This window comes from Rhincodon typus, chromosome 11 (assembly GCF_021869965.1).
Source record: "Rhincodon typus isolate 14 chromosome 11, sRhiTyp1.1, whole genome shotgun sequence".
Taxonomy (NCBI): Eukaryota; Metazoa; Chordata; class Chondrichthyes; order Orectolobiformes; family Rhincodontidae; genus Rhincodon; species Rhincodon typus.
Genome location: NC_063342.1, coordinates 35,585,492 through 35,611,407, shown reverse-complemented (window position 1 = coordinate 35,611,407; position 25,916 = coordinate 35,585,492). Strand labels below are relative to the sequence as shown.

The 25,916-nt window shown below is 39.8% G+C and overlaps 1 protein-coding gene across 3 annotated transcripts in view; it reads left to right on the top strand.

Moving 5' to 3' along the window:
- The window catches only part of wdr3 (WD repeat domain 3), a 69,767-nt gene that overhangs the window by 16,993 nt on the left and 26,858 nt on the right, over positions 1-25,916 (top strand). For all 3 annotated transcript variants that reach the window (XM_048603113.1, XM_048603111.1, XM_048603112.1), the window contains exons 6-11: positions 2,268-2,363; positions 8,196-8,291; positions 10,808-10,909; positions 15,958-16,055; positions 23,072-23,182; positions 24,311-24,541. In XM_048603113.1, the coding sequence (XP_048459070.1) occupies positions 2,268-2,363; positions 8,196-8,291; positions 10,808-10,909; positions 15,958-16,055; positions 23,072-23,182; positions 24,311-24,541 (734 nt within the window). The remainder of the gene's footprint in view (positions 1-2,267; positions 2,364-8,195; positions 8,292-10,807; positions 10,910-15,957; positions 16,056-23,071; positions 23,183-24,310; positions 24,542-25,916) is intronic.

Sequence of the window (25,916 nt, the reverse complement as noted above, 5' to 3'; positions counted from 1 at the left end):
GTCTTGCAGGAGATTTGGCAATTTTGTAGATGTCGGAACAGATTCAACTGCCTAGTTTTGAATATGACAAGCATAATGTTTGTCTTCAAAAAGAGACAATATACTTCATGGGGATCTGGATTATTGTAATTTATGCTACAGTAGCCCCTTCATCCAGTCAAATATGAAATGTGTAATTCCTATTTCTCTTTGATGAAGTAGGCATATTTTAAATCATGTTGTCCAGATTCCAGTATTTTTAAATTATGCTTTTACAAAGGAAAAATTGTGTGGATGTAATTTCTTGCATGCTGTACTCCTAGTCTTTATATCTCTGTCCTCAGCTTGTTACACTGTTCATATGACATTCTAGCAACAAGACAGCACGGTAGCTCAGTGGTTAGCACTGTTGCCCCACAGCGCCAGGAACTCAGGTTCACTTCCAGACTCATGCAACTGCCTGTGTGGAGTTTGTACGTTTTCTCCGTGTCTGTGTGGATTTCTGCCAGGTGCTGTGGTTTCCTCCCAGGAATGGCCATGCTAAATTGCCATAATGTCCAGGAATGTGCAGGCTAGGTGGATTTGCCATGGGAAATGCAGGGTTACAGGGATAGAGTTGGTGTGGGGTTGGGAGTTGGTGGTAGTGCTGAGATGCTGTTCAGAAGGTCGGTGTGAACTTGTTGGGCCGAACAGCCTACTTCCACACTGGGAATAAAAAAAGTCTCATCTCTCAATTAAGCTCTTTGTAGCCTTCCTGACTCACCATAGAGTGAATCAGTTGCAGGTCATAATCTCTCCTGCCTCATTTTTTTAGAATAGCAGCTGTTGATTATCATTCGGCTATTTCTAGAGACCCAGGTACATATCCTACCTGCTCCAGAGATGTGTAATAACATCTCCGAATGGGTCAATTAGAAAAATAGGTTAAAATTTAAAAAAATTAATACACCTCTACACACTTTGATCTTGAATTTCTGAGGAGTAGCAATACAGATTGCAACTCCACTCTTTTTTTATATTAAGAAAGCACTCTGCATTTTTGACACAAGATCTCAAACTAGGGCTCCTTCAGAAACGACGAAATCTAACAGATCCCTTCTAATACAGGATATCCAGGTGCAGGCAAACTACAGCATTTTCCACAGCATTCGGTTGTGGTCCAGTATCACAGCTACTTTGGCAACTCCTGTGAACGGATGAGTATGTAAAGTTAACGTTAGGAAGTAGAGTGCCAAGTGGAAAAGGAGTCAAATAAATGATGAGAGGGAAGGGGTGGAGGGGGAATATGTCAGTCCTTGGGGGTGAAGACAGGCACTGGGTTCAACGTTCCCTGTAAATTGTGTGGCTCAGAGATCCCATGCACACTGATTGGCATGTTGCTACATTGCCCCACACAGAGGCCTGTGTGGCAGGAGAAGGATCAGTGGGAACATAGGTCAGGTCTGGTGATGGGGCTGTCAGGTTCTGGGCCCGAGGTAAATGTCAGGTGCCAAATGGAGAGGGGAGACGCGGATCAGGGTCTGTAGGTTGTAAGGAGGTCGGGGGGGTCTGTTGTACCAAGTATCTAAGTTGTTAGTTGAGGGTCAGGTTAGTAATTACTCAGGAGTTAGAATAGGTTTTTATTATTCTAGCTTTTCCTTCCTAAGTATTGCTTAACAGCAGCAGAAACATCTGAATTCTCCGATTTAAATAGATACTTTGAATGGTTCTAGGCATAGGGAAATTGCCCAGCAGAATCTTCAATTTCCAGGGTAATTCCCTCAGAGTATGTTACATCAGGACTTCTGCCGAGCCCCTGTGACAACTCCCGTCTACTCTACAAAAATGATTAACTCATCATTGGAAAATCCAGGCATTTACTTCTCTACATTTTCCTATTACCATCCCTTCTTGACTTGTCTGACCTACAGTTTTGCCATTTATTGTCTTTTGCCTTCCACCCTTTCACAGAATTTCTCATTTTCTCCTTTCCGCCATTTTAACTGATTTTGTACTGCTGAAAATGTGCTTCATTTATAACTTTTCCCAGTTTTGATGCACTGTTCACACGGTTTCTCTGCTGCCTGACCTACTGCGTATTTCCGGCAATTTCTGCTTTTGTTTTGGATTATGGCATTCCCTGAATAAATGGAGATGCTTGCGTTGTTTTAATTGAACAAATATTTTAAATTGTTTCCTTAAATTCAAATGCAATTCTATCCTACATGTAAATTGTTGAATCAGGATGGACTAATTTAAAGTTTGTTTGTCAAAGCGAAATAACCTGTTGCTTTCTGTGTTTACTCTAGGTGTGGGCCTTTGTGCTACTGTCAGATGAAAAGAGAATAATGACTGGATCATCTGATAGTGAACTGAGGACCTGGGACATTCGTTACCTGGATGAGGTAAAAACTTCATGAAAATACAAAGAAAGACAAAAATATCATTTGTAACTGGTGATTTGTTTGATTGTTATAGTTACTTAGAATCATAGAGCTGTAGAGCATGGAAACAGACCTTTTGGTCCAACTCGTCCAGGCCGACCAGATATGCTAAATTAATGTAGTCCTGTTTGCCAGCATGTGGTCCAAATCCCTCTAAACCCTTCCTATTCATACACCCAACCCGATGCCTTTTAAATGTTGTGACTGTACCAGCCTCCACCACTTCCTCTGGCAGCTTATTCCACACATGCACCACCCTCTGTGTGAAAAAGTTGCCCCTTAGATCCCTTTTAAATCTTTCCCCTGTCACCTTAAACCTATGCCCTCTAGTTTTGGACTCCACTGCTCTGAGAAATAGACCTTGGCTATTTACCCTATCTATGCCCCTCATGATTTTACAAACTTATATAAGGTCACCTCTCTGCCTCCAACGCCTCAGGGAAAATAGCCCCAGTCTATTCAGCCTCTCCCTATAGCTCAAACTCTCCAAACCTGGCAACATCCTTGTAAATCTTTTCTGAACCCTTTCAAGTTTCACAACATTCTTATTTTTGCAGAGAGACCAAATTGGTTAGGCCACTTCTAGGATATTGCATTCAATATCCTGTATAGCCGCAACATGACCTCGCAACTCCTATATTTTATGCACCAATAAAGGCAAGCAAACCAAATGCCTTCTTCACTACCCTGTCTACCTGCGATTCTGCTTTTGTGGAACAATGAACATGCATCCCAGCAGAATTTCAGCAGAATTCATTAGGACCTTACCATTAAGAGTATAATTCCTGCTCTAATTTGTCTTTCCAAAATACAGGACCTCACATTTATCTAAATTAAAACTCCATTTGCCACTCCTCAGCCTACCTGATCAAGGTCCCGATGTATTCTGAGGTAACCTTCTTCACTGCCCACTAGAACACCGATTTTGGTGTCATCTGCAAACTTACGAACCATACATCCAAATCATTTATATAAATGACAAAAAGCAGTGGACCCAGCACTAATCACTGTGGCACACGGCTAGTCATAGGCCTCCATTCTGAAAAGCTACCCTCTGTTTCTTACCTTTGAACTAGTTCTGTATCCAAATGGCTAGTTCTCCCTGTATTCCATATGATCTAACCTTGCTAACCAGTCTACCATGCAGAAACTTGTCGAACGCCTTACTGAAGTCCATATAAATCACATCCACTTCTCTGCCTTTATCAGTCCTCCTCAGTACTTCTTCAAAAAACTCAATGAATTTAGACAGACATGATTTGCCACGCATAAAGCCATGTTGACTATTCCTAATCAGCCCTTGCCTTTCCAAATACATATATCCCTCAGGATCCCCTCCGACAAGTCAGGCTTACCGGTCCGTAGTTCTTTGGCTTTTCCTTACTACCTTTCGTAAATAGTGGTATCACGTTAACGGACCTCCAATCTTCTGACACCTCACCTGCGGCTATCGATGATACCAATATCTCAGCAACGGGCCCAGTAATCACTTCCCTAGCTTCCCAAAGAGTTCTAGGGTTCACCTGATCAGCTCCTAGGCATTTATCCACCTTATCCAGCACCACATCTTCTGTAATATGGATATTTTTCAAGATGTTGCTATTTATTTCCCCAAGTTGTCTAGCTTCCATATCCTTTTCCAAAAATACTAATTTAGTATCTCCCCTATCTCCTGCGGTTCCACCCATAGGTGGCCTTGCTGATCTTTAAGGAGCCTTATTCTCTCCCTAGTTACCCTTGTGTCCTTAATGTATTTGTAGAATCCCTTTGGATTCCCCTTAACCATATTTGCCAAAGTTATCTCACATCCCCTTTTTGCCCTCCTGATTTTCTTCTTAAGTATACTTACACTGCCTTTATAATCTTGTAGGGAATCACTCAGTTCCTGCTGTCTATACCTGACATATGCTTCCTTCTTTCACTTGACCAGAACCTCAATTTCTCTAGTCATCTACTTTTCCCTACACCTACCAGCCTTGCCCTTTACCCTAACAAGAGCAGACTGTCTCTGGACTCTTGTTATCATATTTTAGAAGGCTTCCCACTTTCTAGCCGCCCCTTTACCTGGAACATCTGCCCCCAACCTACTTTTGAAAGTTCTTGCCTAATACCTGGCCTTCCTCCAATTTAGAACTTTAACTTTTAGATCTGGTCTATCCTTTTCCATCACTATTTTAAAACTAATAGAATTATGGTCACTGGTCCCAAAGTGCTCCCCCACTGACACCTCAGTCAGCTGCCTTACTTCCCAAGTGTAGGTCAAGTTTCGCTCCTTCTCTAGTTGGTACATCCACATACTGAATTGGAAAATTTTCGTGTACACATCTAACAAGTTCCTGTCCGTCCAAGCCCTTAACTCTGTGGCAATCCCAATCTATGTTTGGAAAGTTAAAATCCCCTACCTATCCACCCTATTATTCCTACAGGTAACTGAGATCTCCTTACCAATTTGCTTCTCAATTTCCCACTGACTATTGCGAGTCTATAGTACAATCCCAATAAGGTGATCATCCCTTTCTTATTTCTCAGTTCCATCCAAATAACTTCCCTGGATTTGTTCCCAGGGATTTCCTAGCTCAGTACAGCTGTAATGTTATTCCTAATCAAAAATGCCACTCCCCCTCCTCTCTTGCCTCCTTTCTATCCTTCCTGTAGCATCTATACCCTGGAACATTAAAGCTGCCAATCCTGTCTCCTCCTGAGCCACATCTCTGTAATTACTATGATATTCCAGTCCATGTTCCCAATTATGCCCTGAGTTCGTCTGCCTTACCTGTTAGGCATCTTGCATTGAAATAAATGCAGTTTAATTTATCAGTCCTACCTTGTTCTCTACTTTGTTCCTGCCTGCCCTGACTGTTTGGCTTGTTCCTGACTGATCTTTTTTCACATTAATCCTGTGCCCCCACAAGAGATGCGGTTAAGGGCCTATTCCATCACCAGAGGGGTAAGTTGCGGTCCTCGATAAAGGAGGACATCTGGGATGTTTGGAAGTGGATTGCTCCATCTAGGGAGCAGATGCAGTGGAGGCAGAGGATTTGGGAGCAAGGGATCGCATTCTTGCAGGAGATGGGTGAGAGCAGGTGTAGTCCAGGTAGCTGTGGGAGTCAGTGGGCTTGAAATAGATATCGGTGTTGAGGCAGTTACCAGAATCCAACCCTAACCTCATCATCAAACCCGTGGATAAGGGAGGGGGCGCTTTAGTGGTATGGCACACTGACCTTTACACAGCCAAGGCCCGGCGCCAATTCTCTGACACCTTCTTCTACCGCCCCTCAATTATGAGCCCACCCCGACCACCAAACCATCATCTCTCAGACCATTCATGACCTTATCACCTCAGGTGACTTCCCATCTACAGCCTCCAACTTCATCGTTCCCCGCACCACCTGTTTCTATCTCCTTCCCAAAATCCACAAACCTGACTGCCCCAGCCAACCCATTGTCTCTGTCTGCTCCTGCCCCACTGAACTTATCTCCGCTTATCTTGACTCTGTTTTGTCCCCCTGGTCCAGAACTCTGCACCTACATCCGGGACACCACCCATGCCCTCCACCTCCTCCAAAACTTACAATTCCCTGGCCCTCAACACCTCACCTTCACTATGGACATCCAGTTCCGGTACACTTGTATTCCCCAAGCCTGACCTGCTGTGTTCCTCCAGCTCCACACTGTGTTGTCTCTGACTCCAGCATCTGCAGTTCTTGCTATCTCCAAGTTATTTAGTCCATTTCAGATTATTGTTCCAAAAGGCCCTACATTTTCCCTATCCAATCATTTCATTTTTCATTTCTTCACTGACCCAGATTTTTTTTTGTCTCTAGCTGGAAGACAATTCCCTGAATTGATCATTCTTTTTGTAAAAACAAACTGAACTTGCCCTCAATTTATCTTCTATTAAATTGAACTAATGTCTCCTTATAGTTTAGTTAGCAATTTAGTCTGAAGCATTATTCTGAACTTGGTGGTATAGAACTTGAAGATTGCTGAAGAAAGACGCCATTTTATTGAAGCTTTTCATCTTTGCGATCATAGACGTTTGAAAAATAGGAGCAGGAATAGGCCATTCAGCCTCTCGTTGATCTGATTAGGGTCACCATTATCTCGCAGGTTTTCTTTCATGTACCCTATTTCACACACATTGCACCTGTTTCAACTCATCAGGAGACAACCATTCTGTGGTTCATTTCTTAGGGCAATGCATTGACAAAACAGGGTCAACCTGCTTAGTTTAAAATTTAAACAAAGCTTTGCAGTTCACCGTCAATCATCATTAACTGGTGCATTCCCCATGACAATGCCTGTACTGATCAGACCATTTGCCAACCAATCGGCACTCTCCTTCCAAACAGTATAAACATCTTTATTATCTTTATATTAGTAATTTGTGTGAAATGTCCTGATGAGTGCGAGATGAAAAACTTGGGCAAAATGGGTATTTTTTTTCAGCAGTACTGAAATTCTCAATTTTCCTTTTCCACATTAAATTCCCCAGCCAGCAGAAACAACCTCCAAGTGTCAATCCAGTCAAGTCCCACATTGTTAATAATAAATGATAGCATTTCTGATGAGTTACATCAGGCTAAGTTTCCAATTGTTCCCTGTTTTCCCTCTCCCTTCTTGAATTGTTGTGTTGCATGTGTTCAGCTCTCAACTGCTGGTAATATGCCAGAAATAGGGAACTTTGGAAAACCATAACCACTCCTTCTGCAACTATTTATTTTAGGAAGCTAGAATGAAGTTTCCTAGATCCTGGAGATTTGTCTGATTTTTGTCTCTTAAGTTTCTCCAGTACATTTTCTCTACTGGCATTAATTCCTTTAATTTCCTCAGTCTGTTTAGCACCTAGGTTACCCTCCCTTTCTGATTTGCAACCTGTGTCTTCTACAGTGAAACTCGACACAAAATATTTGTTCCTCAGAATCATAGAAAAGTTATGCACAGAAAGGGCCCTTTTAGCCAATCATGTCTCTGTTGGTTGGTTAAACTAGAAACCCATTCTAATCCTATTTTCCAGGACTTGTTCCATAGCTTTGTAGGTTACAATGCTTCAGGTGCAGATCTAGGTACCTTTGATACAAGCTGAGCCCTAACCTATCCAATCTTTCCTTTATAGCTGCAATTTGCAACCGCTGGCCACATTCTTGTAAATCTCCTCAGTACTCTTAGATTGCAGTTGTGTCCTTGCTGTAATGTGGTGACCATAGTTGTGCACAAAACTCCAACTGTGGCCTAACCAGTGTCCTAATAATTCTAGCATTACATCCCTGCTTTTGTATATTCACCTAAAGCAAGAAAGCATCTCATATCCTTCCCTACTGCCTTTTCTGCCACCTTGTACTCCAAGGTCTCTCATATCTCCTACCCTTCTCCAATTCTTCCCATTTATTATGTATTCCCTTGCATTGTTTGCCCTCCCCAAATGCATTACCTCATACTTCTTTGGATTGAATTCCACTGTTTTGCCCAATCAACCAAACCATTACCATCTTTCTGCTCGACAACCAGCTTCACTGTAAACTAGTGCGGCAACTTTTATGCCATTTGATGTCACTCTCCTGGGGAGATGAAAATTCAAGAACTTAAGCAAGGACAGAACATGCTATTTCTAGCTTAGTGGTATTGATTTGCAAAACCTAAGCCTGTTCATTGTGTTTCCTTTTTAAGACACGATAGAGACTGCAGGAATTCTGAAATGACCAGTTGGATTAACCTTTGACAATTTAGCTGCATCCAGAAACAGAAAGGAGTCTATTTATCTTTTTCTTTTCTGCTTTGTGAATTATTTTTCAGGAGAAGGAAGCTGGCGAACCTAATGTTAAAAAGATGAAGAGTCCCTTTGAAAATACTGAAGTAACTGAAGAGGAATTGAATGAAAATCCAGAGGACGTGAGTCCTACCTCTATAACTGCGTTCTTTTCTTTAACAATTACATCTTAGATCAATTTGAACAAAAAAGAACAGGATTGTTAATATTCTTTAAAATACACCGAGTGCTGCAATCTTGTATTCAGACTAGAAAAACAATTTGTGTTAGAACTACCTTAATCTGAACATGCAACCATTTTTTTTCTTCTTTAGTGATGGTATGAGGCTAGCTTTTAATTTCAAATTCTGATTCAAAGGTCACCATCTGCTGTGGTGGAATTTGAATGCAAGTCCCTGGAGCATTAGCCAGAGTCTCTGGATTACTAGTCTAATAATAATACCTCTACCTCATCACTGTCAATCGCACTCAGCTTTGTGTCAGCAGCTAACTTGGAAAGATTACATTTGATTCCCTAATCCACATTGTTGATTTATATTGTGCGTAGCTGTGTCTTAAGCACAATTGCAGTGGTCCCTCACATTTTGCTGCCTTTTAATTCAAAGAAGACCCAATAATTCTTACTCTGTTTCCAGTCCACTAACCAATTCCCAGTCCGTGCCAGTATATTATTATCAATCCTATGTGCTTTTAATTTTGCACATTAACCTCTTACATGGGACTTCCTGAAAATTCAAGCACAGAACATTCACAGGTTTTCTCTTACTTATTTCACCAACTGCATCCTCAAAAAGCACTAGAAGGTTTGTCAAACATGATTTCACTTTTATTAATCTGTGTTAACTTTTTGTAAACCGGTTGATCATTTCTAAGAGCCTTGTTATCATATCCTTTGTAATTGAGTCCAGCATTTCCCTACTACTGATCTTACTAACAGCTAACCAGTCTGTAATTTCCTATTTTATCCTTCACTTTTTAAATAGTGGGGTTACACTTGCCACTCTTCAACCTTCAGGGATTGTTCCAGAATCTACAGAATTTTGGAAGATGACACTCGATGTGCTGACTATTCCATAGCCACATCTTTTACTGCTCTGGGATGTAAATGATCAGTTGCTGGGGATTTATCAGCTTTCTGTCCCATTAATTTCTCCAGCATTTTTTTTCAACTAAAATTAATCTTCTTCAATTCGTCCTTCCCAATAGATCCTTGTTTCCCTATCATTCTGGGGAGTTGTTTGTCTTTTACTGTGAAGCTAGAAATAAAATAGTTGTTTGTTTGCTCTGCCATTTCCTTGTTCGCTGTTACCAGTTCTCTGGTTGAAGACTTTAAGGGACCCACATTTGTCTTCACTATCCTTTTTGTTTTCCATACTTGAAAACCTCTTACGGTTCACTTTTATGTTCCATGCAAGTTTAGTCTCATACTGTCGTTTTCCCTTCTTAATCAACCTCTCGATCTTCCTTTTCTGAGTCTTCAGGCTTGCTATGTTTTCTAGCGTTTTTATATAACTGTTCTTTGGATTTAATATTAAACTTAATTTCTTTTGTTGACCATGGTTGGGCCATTTGTCCTGCTATGTTCTTTTTAGGAACTTTTAACTGTAGCAAGGCTTGCATTAGGTCTTTAAATATTAGACATTACCTGTACACTGTCACTTTTTTTAATGAAGTTATGCCTCTATTAACCTCATCCACACCTTCATATCTTTTGTAGGTTCCTTTATTTAGATTGAGGAAGTGGTTAGAAGTAGTGTTGAACTGTTGTCCTGAACATTTGCAGTTCCTGTAGCATAAATGCACCCAGAGTACTATTAGGAAGGGAATTCAGAATTTTGAACCAGCCACAGTGAAGGAATGTTAATTAAATGTAAGGATGCTGTGTGGTTTGAAGGGAGCTTCCATATTATTTTATCTCCATACATTGGCTGCCTTATCTTTCTTAAATGGCAGAGGAGGCTAACTTGGAAGATGTTGTTAAATGAACCTTGGCAAGTTGCTGCAGTGCATCAAATAGATGGTACACACTGCTGCTTCTTGAGTCATTGGTGAAGGGAGTGACTGTTAAAGTCTGCCAATCAAAGGGGTGCTTTGTCCTGGACGGTGTAAAACTTCTTCAGTATTATTACAGCTGTAGTTCTCCAGGCAAGTATGGAGTATTTAGTCACACTTCTATCTTGTATATGGTGGACAGGTCTATTGGAGTCAGGACTTGACCCACCTGCTAGAATGTCCAGATTCTGACCTTGCCTTGTATCTATGATATTTATGTGAATGGTCCAGTTAAGTTTCTGATGAATAGTAACCCCCAGGATATTGACAATGGGGAATTCAGAAACTGAATTATGGAACAGTGCTACTGAAGAGCATGAGGCAGAATGTGGTTCAGACATTGCTTAGTGGAGATAAGAGCATTGTAATGAGCATCTGGACTAGAGACAAACAAAGGGAAAAATGGTGAATAAAATTGAAGTTGATTATCGATTTGAAATTTAAATAGCCAGTGAAAGTGAAAGGTCAATTCCAACTGTGAGCTAAAACCTGCTTTGATTTAGGCTTTTAGTTAAGACACATTATACTGTGTGGCCCTTGGATGAAAGCTGGTTGTGCTTGTAATCCTTTTATATTTTCTTTACAGCGTTTACTGAAGTGTCAGAAGATTGGCTCTATATTTCGGCAGGGCAGAGATCGTGTTGTTTCCTTAGCAACGGATGCCAGTAACAAAATTATTGCCTGTCATGTAAGTTTCATTATGTTTATAAATATGCTAATTGAATGCACAAGAACCAAACCAATATTTTGTAATATTCAGACATTTAAAATAACTTGCTAATTAACTTTGGCAAGATTTTTTCATATTAATTGACTTTTTGAGTAGTTCAAGCTATACTTATATACAATGCGTGCAGTAGAGTAAGTGCTCAAAATTATTACAAATCTGGACAAACAACTCTGAAGTGAGCGCAAGATCAACTTAACATTTCAGCACAAATTGATAGTACGTACTGCTTCTAACTATAATAATGCTCGCCTTTCAAAAATTAATAAGTGACTGAAGTACTTTGTGGTATCAATGTGACTTGGAAATGCTATATAAATACAAGTATTTTTAGAGCAGCAATGAGGCTCAGGAAAATTGCTGATTGAGACGTCTGACTGTCTTTTTGAATTTTATTATTAAAATTGTTTTAGATCAGTTCTGTGAAATAAGGTGACCCTCAAATAACAGCTTAAAGTCCATTTAGATAGTGAATCATCCTCTTTCATAGAATCCCTTCAATGTAGAAAAAGTCCATTCAGTCCCTTGAGTCTGCACAGACCCTCCAAAGAGCATCCCACCCTGCTCCCCCACCCTGTCTCTCTAACGGCACATTTACTGCAGCTAATCTACCTAGCCTATACATCCCTGGACACTATGGAGCAATTTCAGCATGGCACACCTTTGGACTGCGGGAGGAAACCAGAGCACACAGCAGAAATCAACACAAACACAAGGAGAAAGTGCAGACTCCATACAGACAGTGACTCAAGGATAGAATCGAACCTAGGTCCCTGGCGCTGTGAGGCAGCAGTGCTAACCATTGTGCCACCCATTTCCATTCATCTCCCCTACCCTCCTCCCCGCCAACTTCTCACTTCTAATTACTACTTTTACTGCTTCTCTTTTAAACTAGACACTCAATTTCTATAAAGTTGTGTCACCTTTCTGTATTACCACAGATCTCATCTTTACCCTTCTATTCATTGCTTTCTTCACTCATTCTCTCCTATGAACAGGTGGTGAAAAATCATTACCTTAAACATTTGTTCACTCCATCATTCTTATTTTCCTCCCTCCCTTTCTAACTGTTTACTTTAAACAAATTTTGTTCTTTTTTTTAAGTCAAACAAAGATACTAATTCTCTAGGAGCAGAATCTTATAGGGGCCTGAACGATGTGGGCAATGGTGACATTTGTGGCAGAATCACACAGAAAGTCCTGTGAGGCTTAGTTGGACATTGAGAGCAACTCACTGCATGTCTTGTTCAGGATTCTCGCTAGGCTGCAGTGAGTTGCCAATTTAGGGGGACTAAAGCTTGTTAAATGCTACATTAATGCCACAACTTTCCTTATTAATACCAAACACGCCAAACAGGCCAGATGTGGAGAATTCTTAACGTGGAAGTCAGTTTGGGTATCTAGCAACCACAATTTGCCACTTCCTCCAAAGTAATTCCATGTTGCACACCAAGCACTGACATCTCAGGACGTGCTCCATGGGCACTAGCCACATACACCCCATGTCCATGGACATTGACATCCGCTATGAGAAAGCCTCTAAGATCCCACATACAACATCTCCAATCCAGGTACAAGATGCACACCTCAGAATGCACAGGCAACAGTTGTTGTAATGCTGCTGCAGAGGACATTGAGAGCTCAGGGATATTCTCCTGTCTCTCAAGGACTGGACAAGGCTACATCTCTGGCCTGCTTGCTTGCTGTCACAGCACTCACTCACTCTAATTTTATCTATGCGGTCACAGCATCCCTGCATTGTACTGCCTTGCCTTGCCTGGCCTGGCATTTTTGTGCTTTTTCCCCCTCAGCCAAGGATACCAGAATTCAAATTGTCTTGCCATTAAGTGTACACACAAAACCAGGAAACTTGCCATGGATGTCAGCTGTCCTTAGTCAAGTTGAGTCTTTGTTTAGAGGCTCCCAGTGCAGTAAGTTAAGGGCAGTCTATGTTACCAGTCCAGGGCCTTGGATATGGGTAGTCACCCACTGTGAGCAGTCACAATCAGGATATTCTCCACATAAGAGTTGAGTGTTGGGCAACCCAACACTAGTCCTGACTCTTTCTGCCTGATTATGGTCTCTTTTCCTTCTGGAAAAAGAGCGAGGCAAGTATAACTGGAGACAAAAATGGGTAGCCCAGCTATTATTTTTGGTGAGGTGTCCCAAGTGAGTGAGTAGGTGGCACGGTGGGCATGTAAGTTTAGTCTGTCAGGGCTTGCAGTGGGCGAGAGTAAAGAAAGATGCAGACAATAGTGAGAATGGTGCAGCATGAGCCTTTTGGAAGAGGTGGGTAGGTTTTGGGTTAGGATTAGGTTTAGGGTTAGTAGCTATGAGAGTAGCATAGAGGTATTAGAGAGAAGATGGTGACACATACACTGGTGCTGTAACCATTTTCCTATATTGCAGTTGCAGCCATCTGGAGAAATGCACAGCACTCGCTTGGGTGGCAACCTCAGACTAGGCTGGTATGATCTGGTGTCATGGCTTCTCAGCTGAGAAGAGGACTCCTTGCTTGTGCATCACTCTGTCCAGCGGGACCTCCATGTTGCTAACCACAAAGTGGAGTGCTGTATTTCCTTGTTCTGTCACGTCTGAGACAAATGGCTAAAAATATGCAGGGTAGCTCCAGACTGACCGTACTTGCCTGGATGCACAATGCCCTTTTAAAGATGACCTCAGGGATGCCAGTGAATTATGGGAAATCCCAGCAGGGGCAAGTTCTTCTGGCAATGGTGTCTGGTAAGATGGGTCTGGAATCGGCCATTGGCACACCGTTGTGGCGTGATCAGTAATTAATGAGGCAAATTTAGTAAGGAATTATGAGAAAACCCCTGCTGTGTTGTCAAACAATACTCCAAAAACTTCACACTTAGTCAAAAAAAAAATACATCCTAATGTTGCATTTGGTTTTTCACAGGTGTAAATGACCCCTTTTGTCAATAAGATACAGGTCACAGGAAGCTCTTGCGGTCCCTACTTCTGGACCTGCTGGTCTGTGTTCAAGTCCAAAACTAGTCTGAAGTTTGACTTTTCAAATAAAAAAGAAATTGCAAGTCTCATAATTAATTAGCTTCAAAATTGAACATTTTTCAGAAGAACTCAGCATTTAATAGAAGAAAAGCTTTCTGTTTCAGCCATCTGTGTGGTCTCTCTGTCTCTCTCTCTCTCGCAATCTCACACACACAAAAGTAACAATACATAGGGATGAGAAATTTCCACCATTTGGAGGAACTCTGATTTTGAATAAGGTAAATGTACCTTTTTACGAACATATAAAGACACAAAGGAGGAGCAGAATTAGGCCATTCAGCCCCTCATATGTGCTCTGCCATGGCTGATCTGATGACATTACATTCACACCTACGCCATTCCCCAATAATCTTTCACCCACTTCCTTATCAGGATATCTATCTAGTTCCACCCTAAAAATATTCAGAGTTTGTTTCCACCTGTTTTGAGAAAGTGTCTCAAAAACTCAACCGTCTGTGGGAGAAAAAAATTTCCTCATCCGTCTTATGGACGACCCCTTTTTTTTTAAACAGCACTAGTTGTGAGATTCTCGTTTTGCTCCCAACCTCTGCTTCCCCCTTGGCTCTGCCACCTTGACCTACGCCAAAACCAGGAGGAGGAAAGGAATCTCAGAAACCTCAGAAAATGTCTTTCCATTAAAAAGGCCAGGAGTCGGCTCAGTTGAACTGCCAATCATCCTACCAGGAGGGCATGTTCTGCTGATGGTCACTTAGCGAATCCGTGGAGATGGGGGGAAGGATGGAGGTTGTGGTTTCGGCGGGCCCAGTGTGTGGGGTGGGATGAAACAGATCTGGGGGTCGTAAGATCTAGGAGGTTGGGAGCAGATCACCGTCAAATGGCAGACCCAGATGATGGGGGTCGAATAGGAAAGACAGTTCTCCACTGTGTTCGGCAGTCCCGGGGATTGAATGGGAAATGGAGCAGTAGAGCCTTAGGCCTGATGCAAAAGTTTTTTTTTTGCTCCTTGGCTGAAAGTAATATACAATTCAATACTTCACTATATCTGATATTCTACTCCAATGTGGCACAGTACAAATTCAGTACTCTCGATGCTCTCAATGTACATCCATTGTCAGTAATGGAGCCTGAGGGGTATCTGAAGATATTTGAGATAAATATTCCCATAGTATAACTGAGTAATGCTGATACGCTGTGCCAAGTTAGATACATTAGACAAGCTCTGACTATACAGTTGAAATTGATTTCCAAACATTACAGCACTAAGAACAAAAATCAGCTCAAAAGACTAGGGTTTTGGAAAAAAAATGAGGCTTTCAAGCAAAACTTGAAAAACACGTAAGACTATTCCATTAATTCATGTAATCATGTCTTTGTAATTTTTATTTTTACAACTCTGTTCAGACCTTATTTTGGGCATTGGGAATTCGGATTGGTTTTTCAGAAAGCATGTTCAGCGGCTTTTGATACACGTAACATTGAAAATCCAATTCCAGTATCATCTGCAAGTATTATAAAGAAATGTGGATAATTTTACAATTGTATTCCCTTCTTATTGATATAGAAATGTCCCATGTCTGAATTTCATGCTTATTTGATATGTAGACTTAAATAAAATGGGCAATACATATCTAGAACAACTAATCAGTAACATACCATTGTGATTGTAGAAAAAATATGTTCTTCATTAAACTTAATTACTGCCCATACTCTTACACACCTAAACTAGTCATGTTTTAAGAAAAAAAGCAAAATTGTCACAAAGTTATCATTAATATTGCAATTATGAGGAATTGAAGTATCTTTTGAATCACATTACTTGTTTTTGTGTGAATAATTATTATTAAAGAAGGGAGAAGTGACATGGAATAAAATAGGTTAAAAGACAGTTACAATTTTACTTCTCAGACAAGTGGAAATCAATGGCACTAATTCCTAAATGGAGCAAAACTAAGCTTGCAAGACCAAACTATGCTGTACAAACCACATTAATCTTGCATTTGACAATTGTGTTACAGGGCACAGATGGTGTTCTTGAGGTTTTTAAAATCCTCAGTGAAGAGGAAGTGAATAAAATGATTAACAAGAAACAAAAGAAAGCAAAGAAAAAGGCAAAGTGAGTGAAAGTACAATTAATTTGACTGAATAAATGTTATTACGGGGTTCCCAATTTACAGATGTCCAACTTATGATCATTCATAGTTACAAACGCGATCCTCTACAAGGGTGTATTAGTATTAATTTTAAATATCCGACAAACTAATGTTTCTTTGTACTTAAGACAGCTATTTTATATTGTCCTGCATTGTGTTCCAACTTGTGTACAAATTAAGAACAGATTCAAGCATGGAACCTGTTCACAACCCAAGGACTGCCTATAAAGGGAAAACTTCCTTGGTTGCCATTTCTCGTATTAGCACATCTGAAAATAATTCTCTGTTACACAATGGAATACAAACATCTCACAGGCAAATATTTCTTCAAATTGAGTCAGCAGTTATGGAGTCAGAGAGTCATAGAGTTATACAGTGTGGAAACAGACCCTTTGGTCCAACTAATCCACGCTGACCATGTTCCCAAACTAAACTAGTCCTATTTGCCTGCATTTGGCCCATATCCCTCCAAACCTTTCCTATTCATGTACTTACCCATATGTCTTTTAAATTTGTACCTGTATCTACATCCACCACTTCATCTGGCAATTCATTCCATAGACAAACCACTCCCTAGATAGAAAAGAAGTTGCCCCTCATGTCCTTTTTAAATCTTTCTCCTCTCAACTAAAGAATATGGCCCCTGGTTTTGAACACCCTCACCCTAGGGAAAAGACCCTTGCTATTCACCTTATCTATGCTCCATGCTTTCATAAACCTCTATAAGGTCACCCCTCAAACTCCTCCGCTCCAGTGAAAAACGTTCGAACCTATCCAGCCTACCTTTGTAAGTCAAACCTTCCATTCCCACCAACATCCAATCTTTTGTGAACCGTCTCCAATTTAATAATATCCTTCTTATAACAGGGCGATCAGAACTGTACATAGTACTGCAGAAGAGGTTTCATTAATGTCCTGTACAACCTCAGCAGAACGCCCCAACTCCTATACTCAAAGATCTGAGCAAGGAAGGCAAACGTGCTGTATAGTTGTTGTATAGCAAGCTAGTGCAACTAGCAAAATGGAAATTGTTGCTTGGTTTCATCAACATGTCATTCTGATGTCAGTTGCAGTGTTAGAAACAATTGCATTTCAAACGTAACCAACATTTACGTTTAATCTGCATCCATGTTGCAGAAAACATGATACTTTGAGATATTTAGATTTCTTCCTCACTAGCCACTGTTGAAGCACGAGCAACATTTCACATGACTTGATTTTAATCAATGATAATTTATTGTCACTTGTACTGTACAATGAGCAACACAGTAAAATATAGTGAAAAGCTTCAACTGTTTCCACAAACTGGCACCATTTTGAGTAGTTTAAGAATAAAAAGATATCGGTGAATGAGAGTCTGTCTTTGTTCTGCTGTGTCCGCCATGAGTCCTGAGTCCAGAGCCCTGAGCTAGCTCACCACCGCTGCCTGCGATGGACCTACAAACGACAGAGTCTCCACTCTTCAGGCACCATCTCTTCATTACTGGGCCCACCTTGCCAATGGACCACCAATGCCAGGTGCCGTGCTTGACCCACAATCGCCCCGCAACCAGGAGACCCTGGCTCTGGGCCTACCGTAACCAGGAGCTGCTGCCTCCACTGCCGTCTCACTGACAACCAGATAACCCCACTCTGGGCCTACTGCAGCCAGGAATCCCAGGCTCCGCTTCAGCCCCCACCTCGCCCAGGGCTGGAGACCCCGTTCCAGGCATACCACAACCAGAGTCCCTGGGCCACTGCCAAGCCAGTCCGGGCCACTGCCTCGCCAAGTGCACCGTTCCAGCCATCCTCCTACGCAATGTCACCTTCACTGCCGCTGACAGGAAGAAGATGAAGAAAAAGAAAGAAGACAAGCCTTGTTCTAAAAGTTGAAATGTTAAGATAAGGGCTGAATCATACAGTATTTTGGTCAAATGTCATTTTTGTCTGGTTTATCTCTGTGAAGTCGAGTCTTGCCCTGTTGTTCCAAACTCAATTCATCAACTCCCTCTCTATGGTATGCCTCTTGTGCAGCGTGGCTTGATTCTCCCACTTGCCATTTTTGGAAGTGCTCGCCACTGGTGGGATATCTCAGGATTCCAGGTGCTGGCACCATCTTTGAAATGCTGTTGTGTACCTGTTTAAGCATTGTTATTCAATTTTTTCCTGCATGGTTCGTGGCATTTGCCTGATCATGGCAAAAAAGAGGAAATTGGCACCCAGTTTTGTGGACAAAGACTTGGAGATCCTGATTATTTTCATGGCTCAGTGGAGGGACATTTTCTTCCCACAGAGCCGGCAGAGAAGCCCACGACACCAGGCCACCCAGGTTAGTGTAGTCTTAGCCATTTGGAGGAATTCCCAGCAATGTACGAAGAAGGTTAATTAATTTCTCCAATGACATCATCTTCCCTTTACTATCCCACAGTCACTCCGTCTCTGCTACTGAGTAGGAATGTCTTTATCAGTGAAGTGAGATAAAGTAATAGTGAGGGTGATAACAATCGATAATCCTGTTAATAGGTCTATCGCCACTCACTGATGAGAATCGATTCTCAACATCCACAACTTAGCTGGAAAATGTGACATTTTTCTCCCAAAGTCAACAAAGACCCTGCTGGACTTTTCAAACAATTTTCCCAAAGTTCTTATCATAGTTCATGTTATTTAGGGCCTGGGAAGTTTTTGGCAGATGTTTGAAATGTTACAGATTATAACATTAACTTAATAAGTTCATAAAGTCAACATTTCCAATGTTAACTCATTGGAACAAAGCAAGCATCATCCTCGATTACATCATCCAAAGAGTAGAGTGACAGTGGAGACCATGTTTAAATTGCACATTGCACTGGTCAGGTCATATCTGGAATGTCTAATTGTCACAGATCAGAAAGTAAACATTCAAAACCTTGCTGTGGGACAGAGGACAGAAATAAAATGAATACCTTGTGTTAATATAAGGCTTGAAAATTTGGCTTTGTTCATCAAGGAAAGGCTGCTAGTACTTCTAAGGTAGTAAGCATTCAGAATGGGTAAATGTGGAATGCCAAATCAAATTAAACTATGGAAACAGAGACTGGGAGTGAAGGTTAAACTGGCAAATGACAAAGGCCTATGTTGCAAGTTTTTTCATATTAAAGATGATCAGCATATGGAATAATTATGCCAAAAATGTGGAGGCATAAAATCTGCAATCATTTAACTAGTAATTGGGGAATGGTAGCTTTTTTCTGAATTGTTGAGCAAAGTCTGGGTTTGTGATCTTTCACATCCATATATATCTTGTATGTTAGAGCAATGAATGTTGGTGAGCTAGAATTCTAACTGTACTAAACACCAGCTGTTGATCTGCTCTTTTTGAAGAATGCAGTGGTCCGCTCTGTCCATAAATTTAAGTAACTTTGAGATAATGTTGCAGGTAAAAATTTGACTAATAAGAATTAAAGATTTTTTTTCTCCAGTGACTTCCAGTAAATTCACAATTTGAGATTGGTGTATGAAAGATTTTATTTAAAATATATCCAGTGTGAGACCTTTCCTTTTCCATCTCTCGACTAATGTCTCCTGGTGAGGTTACTGTGTGCTGTGGCAGTGAATTGAGAGATTTCAGGCTTGTTTCCAGTTTGTGATAAATTAGCTAATTCCATGAAATTATTGGTGAAGTAGCTGCAGTTGATTTCAGTGGTTCTGAGCCAGAGAGAAAAGGAATTGTCTAGGATGCCTATTCTAATCGTTTATAATTGTATCTGAGAAGTGTGCGGTGAAAGATCGACAGACGCTATCAGGTTTAGCTGCAATGCTGCTGTGCTAGATTGAAAAACACTTATTATTTAGGCACATAGTCAAGGCACTAGAGAGCCAGTAGCTGATCATGGAAACAAGCCCACCTTCAGGTACCACTTTCAAGCATGACCAGAAAGTAAAATCGGAAAAAACTGAATAGAGGAAATATATTGGTAAGATTTACAACACTCAAAATGACATGGTGACAGAATTCACATCAAGTGAATTGCCATGCTTTAAAATGAAGCAGTAAGGAACATTCAGTCCTTGGCAGGCTCCTGTTCATGTTCTGCCATAACATTATATTTGGCAGGCTCCCATATCGTTCTATAGACATTTGATGTTTGCTTTTATAAAACTTAAAATGTAAATCATCTAAATATCTTTTGGTTATTAATTTCTCAACTTTATTTTGCCTGTGAACATTGCTAGGAACGTCTCATTAAAAACTAAATAATATTTTCATTAGCTGCGCAGACAGGCACTTCTAAAACTGTTGAAAATGATTGTTACTTAAGTAAGTAATTTAATGCAATGCAGGCATTCTTGCTGGCAGAAGATGTGTAACAGTGGCCAGGAATGTGGTGAGTTGAATATATGATATAAATTCAAATGGGTTTTTTCCTGACATCAAATTACCAACAAAGTGTTAATGGTGTTACATACCATTGCAGTATGCCTTCAATCCCATTGTTTCCTAGATAATTGCTAATCAAAGGAGAAACTCGTAGATTTTATATGCAATGTGGTACCTGGGTTAGATTCCTGTTTGTCTTGATTCTGTAAACAGCTTCTGTTTATTACACCAAAGGTTTCTTTCATTGCTCTTCATGTAATTGACTTAACAAAATACAGGAGCATGGAAAAGATGGAACCAAAACTGTACAGTTCACCCTACTGTTTTGCACTGGCTGTATCTATGTTCCCACACACATCTATCTAGTACATAATGAGGATTGCTGAATCTGCAATTGATAGCAAGGCATTTTGAGTTGTTCGTTGCTTCTGGAAGGATTGCAGTTGCTGTAATTTTTTTTAATAGATTGAGCCAAGCAATAGTTTTAGTTGTGGCCTTATCAGGCTGGCCGTTCCAGCTTTCCCACCAAGTAAAAACAGGATGAAGAGAATTTGTGGTCCAGACGAGACCATTCACAGCAAGTTGCTTTTATATTTGTTGTGGTTTTTTTTGCCCGATAAGGAAAGTTTAGGTCTCCTCTGGCCCAGGCCTTTGCCCACTTCCTTCAAGGTGTCAAAAGTTGGACCAGTTCAAATAAACATTTAAGAAAACTTTAATAAAAATACTTGCAAATAAATCAATTTGTGTAAAACATTTATCACCTCTCCTGTTAAATCTTTAATTGTATTATCTAGTTGTTTTTGCAAGTCTTGCCGTGGTTTAACTATAATTTCAGCCAGATATTTTGTTACAAGTATTCATGTACAATAAACTCCTTTTGGGTGCTAGTCACTAGCTCAACAGTAAACTCTGTTGCTGCACCATACTGCCATCTATGTGCAGTGTTTGGGACAGTTTTAAAATTAATTTTCAAATAATTTTTTTAAAAATTTGCTACACTTTATAAGGGGTACATATCCAAATTAAGTATTCATAGAAAGTGTGGTAAACTGTTTTAAAAGTTGGTCATTAAATTAATTTCTAGTGTGTAAATAAACTAATTTAATATGAATAAATATAGGAGAATGAGGTAGAAACTTGTGTTGGATTAGTTTCTGTTCACATCTAGGATATTTGGGCAGACAAATTTTGGTTTTCGCCTGGCAGGCCTCAACTTACTCATATACTAAAGTGAACAGTTGATAACTGTCAGGACTGAGGAACACAATGGTTAGAATGCCTTGACATTCTCTGATTAAATGTTTCTTTAAAATTCTAGCTAAGTAGCCAACACAGCATTAACATTACTCACATTCCTCATACTTAGAATAATGGCCAAACCTACAAAATGGATTCATAAAGTACTTTTAATACTGCAAAACAGCTCATGGTACTTCACAGGACAGATTTTTAAGACAGTTTGATACCAAGCCAGATAATGGACTAATAGGGCAGTTGGCCAAAAGCTTAAGAGTATTTTATAGAAAAAAAATTTCAAAGTTTGAGAATTTGGCACTTGAAGACACAGTCTCCAATGGAGAAGCTTTTGAATTTGGTAATGCTTAACCCAGAGTGGGAAGGGGGAAGCTATCTGGAATGTTGTCGGGCTAGAGAAGAATACAGAGGTACGGAGGGGTGAGGCTGTAGAGGAATTTGAAAACTAGAATAAGGATTTTAATATTAAGGTAATACTTAACCAGAAGCTAGTATACCTCACTGAGCACAGAGGTATTGTGTGGACATGATTTAGTGCAAATTATGACATGAGCAGCAGAGTTTTAAATTACCTCAAGTTTACAGAGTGCGGAACGTGAGAGAAAGGCAAAATACACTGGAATAGTCAAGTCTGGAGCTGGCAAATTCATGAATGAGGATTTCGGCATCAGATAAGCTGAGACAGGGACTAAGTTTGGCAAGGTTATAGAAATGGAGGTAACAAACTTGATTAAATGTTACTCTTGAACTGTGGAATAATTACAATGTGCCAGCACATTGATTTCTAAATTTATTAATGTAATATAATGATTAGATCAAATGTAAACATGAGTGGGGTAAAATGAGGACTGCATCTGTTTCTGTGCAGATCACTCCGAATCTTAATGGCACACTTTTGCATTTTGTTACTCTATCAGTTCAGTATTCTCAGTCTTCCCTTTCCAGAGGCTCTAAGTTACCTGCAAATCATTGTCTGATTCTTTTCCAGTGCTTTCTGGTACGTTATCTCTCATGATCAGCCTAAAATCTAGTTATAAATACATGGAGAAATGTCAGTGAGGATGTGAAATCATGTAGAAATCATATGAAATCACTCAATAATGGAACACCACGGCTCATTGAACCATGTGCTTCAGAATCTATTGTCTGTGTCTAACTTCTCACTTTGCTTGTATAATGAAAGTGGGCTAGACATTAGTATTCAGGTAAGTGAAGGCATTAAAGGGAATCAGTGAAAGTTATTAGAGTAATGGAAGGACAGAAGGAAGTTGAAATTGTGGTCTTGAAATAAAGGCATCTGACTATACTGATAGAAATGTTTTGCATATGGAATTATTTATTTTATTGTGCTGTATTTAATCGCATATTTTATGGATTATTTAACAGGCAAAAGGCTGAGTCAGGGGAATCTGATGTTAACTTGGAGCCTGAAGTGGAACGAACTCTAAAGGATGAGATTCAGAAAGTCACAAATATCAGAGCTTCAGGAAAAATCAGGTGACACCTTGTTGTGTGGCCAACTGCAAAGAATATAATTTCTTCAAAACAATAAATAAAATTATTTTCTCTAGTCAGTGCTAAGAAAGCTATCATTCACAGAGACTGGATTGTATTTACAAAAATTATGTAAAAATTCAGATAAATAATTATTCCTTACTGAAAATTTGGTAAATTGCTGAAATAGTAGAACAGCATTTCACCAGTATGATTTTAAAAGTTGTCCTGATTTCTGGGAGAAGATTAAAGTGAAGATGTTTATATTCAAAACAAAAGCTATAAAAAATATCTGAGGCAGATGGGAATGTGGTGTTGAGGTCGCAATCAAATCAGCCATGATCTTATTGAATATAGAGTATGCTAGAGAGACTGACTGACCTACTCCTAATCAATATTCAAATTTAGTTTAATTTTTGAAACATCTGAAAGGATGTTGGACTTTGTCCTTAATGTTTTAGGCATTATTCTATTAGTAAGAGATAATCTGTGGATTGCAAAATCATTTCTATCTTACAGCGTACCTTCCTGCTGTTTAGTATTGACTTTATACATGTATAAGAAAGTATATTGTATATAATTCCAGAGCGACGTGTTTGGGCATTTCACTCATTGTGAGCAATATTACCATTCTATAAAGGCCAGTGCATAAATTTCTTCAGCTAGTATTGGTATAGCTCTAATGTATTAAAACTAGGAATGAAATTCAGTTTAGATTTGTTGTTTTGCTGAGCAGTCATTAAAAACATAAGGAACATATGACTTAGCAGAATGAGGCTGTTTAGCCCTTCAAGCCCATTCACTGAGATTGTGGTTGATCTTCTACACCAACATCAGTTTCTTATCCTTTACTATGTGGGAGTCTTTTGATCTCTGAATATAATCAATGATTGAGCTTCCACAGCCCACTGGCGCAGAAAATTCCGAAGATTCACCACTTTCTGAGTGAAGAAATTCCTCCTCATCTTAGTCCTAAATGGCCTGCTCATTATTGTCATTATTGCTTCCACCTTTAGAGGATTTCTTTAATCTTCAATTAACGCAATCGAATTCTAGTTTAGTTTGTTTAACCCTTTGGCATAACTTATAAGTTATTGTAACTTTGGCCTTTTGATTTTGATTTTTTTTTAGATCGTTCAATTTTCTTTTATTGCCAAACGGAGAGCTTAAGGTTGTGATGCTGTTGCAAAACAACACTGTTGAAGCTTACAGCCTGAACTTAACAGTGAAAATGCCAGAGTGCACAAAGATAGCCAGGATAACTATTGCAGGTCACAGAACAGATGCAAGAACCATCGCCTTCAGTTCTGACAATATTGCAGTACTCTCTGCATCTGCTGAAACAGTCAAGATATGGAACAGGTTTGAATATGTGTGTGTCTGTGAGAGAGAGAAAGACGGATAATCTTACATCTGCATGCGCTTGACTTAGCTTGCTACTTCTGTGGCATCTATTTTGTGTCATTCTTGCATCTAAATTTAGTGTGGATTTTTCCTTTGCAAACTTGTAAGCAAAGAAGAGAGCATGCAGTTGTAGCCATGTCTCACAGTTTGGCTTGGTCAGCCTGGTTTTGTTACACTGCTTAATTTTCTACTTTTAAAATTAAGATTATATCAGTGTTGAATTTTTAAGCTATTCACTTCAACTCTAATGGTTTGAAATTTTCTACCTTCAGCTGGATTCAGGCAGTTATTCCGTTTCTTAGCTGTTGTGAATGCATGAACCACCTAACTAGTCTCACATTGTTAATACCTCACACATCATACTGCATACACTGCCTAACCTGCCCCAGCTCGCGGGGATGCCTTGTAAACTGCTGTGAGAGGTTAAAAACCCAAGCCAATTAAGTGGGGAAAAAATACTGGGAAATTCCTCTCTGATCCCTTTCAATGATTAACACTAGTCCAAGGGATCTCTCTGACTTTCAATGATCCTCTAAACTACCTAATTTTGTGTGGTTTAATCTCCACCCTGACCAGAAATGTGTTCAGTTTAATTTGAAGAAATTCAGAGATTCTGTATTAACTGCACGAGTTTGCAGCCCTTTTCAATTATTCACAACTCCTGAGCAAAGAACCACCTTCTGACATTACCCTAATTTGGCTTTCATCATATAAGATTGTGACTTATTAACCTCACTAACCTATTTGAAAAACTGTTGACGGAAGTATAATTTATATCCTTCTTTGTCCTATGTACGTTGTTCAAATTACTTCTTGGTCTGTGCTTTTCTGAAATATGGAGACCAACCTCTTCTTGAGTTTGTTTTGGCAACTAAGTTGCTTTAAATGCTAAATGAATATTGTGAACCACCCTCTACTTTTTTAAAGTCTTAAGATCACTGACCTGCATTGAATCAAAAATTGAGCACAATATGCTGAGCTCAGACTAATGTCTTATATAAGGACAAATAGTTTCTTTACCTCAAAGATTTTGTATAAAACGAATACTTCTCTGAAAGTTTTAAGATGCTGTCATTTTATATTTCCAAATACAAAAAGCTCTTGTAACATTTTACTTTAGGCTACTTTGCTATTCTGTGACTTTGTCTGAAATCATCTTGCTTGTGGTTTGACTTTAGGCAATAGATGCAAGGTGGGCAAATCAGGTGCCTATTATGTTAAAAGGACCGTAGTACCATTCTAATCAGGGCCTGAGTGGGGTGAATGCTGTGGCTCTTTTAACAGGTTAGTTACAAGTTAGTAGCTGAGAATGATAACAAAGACCTCTAGATAA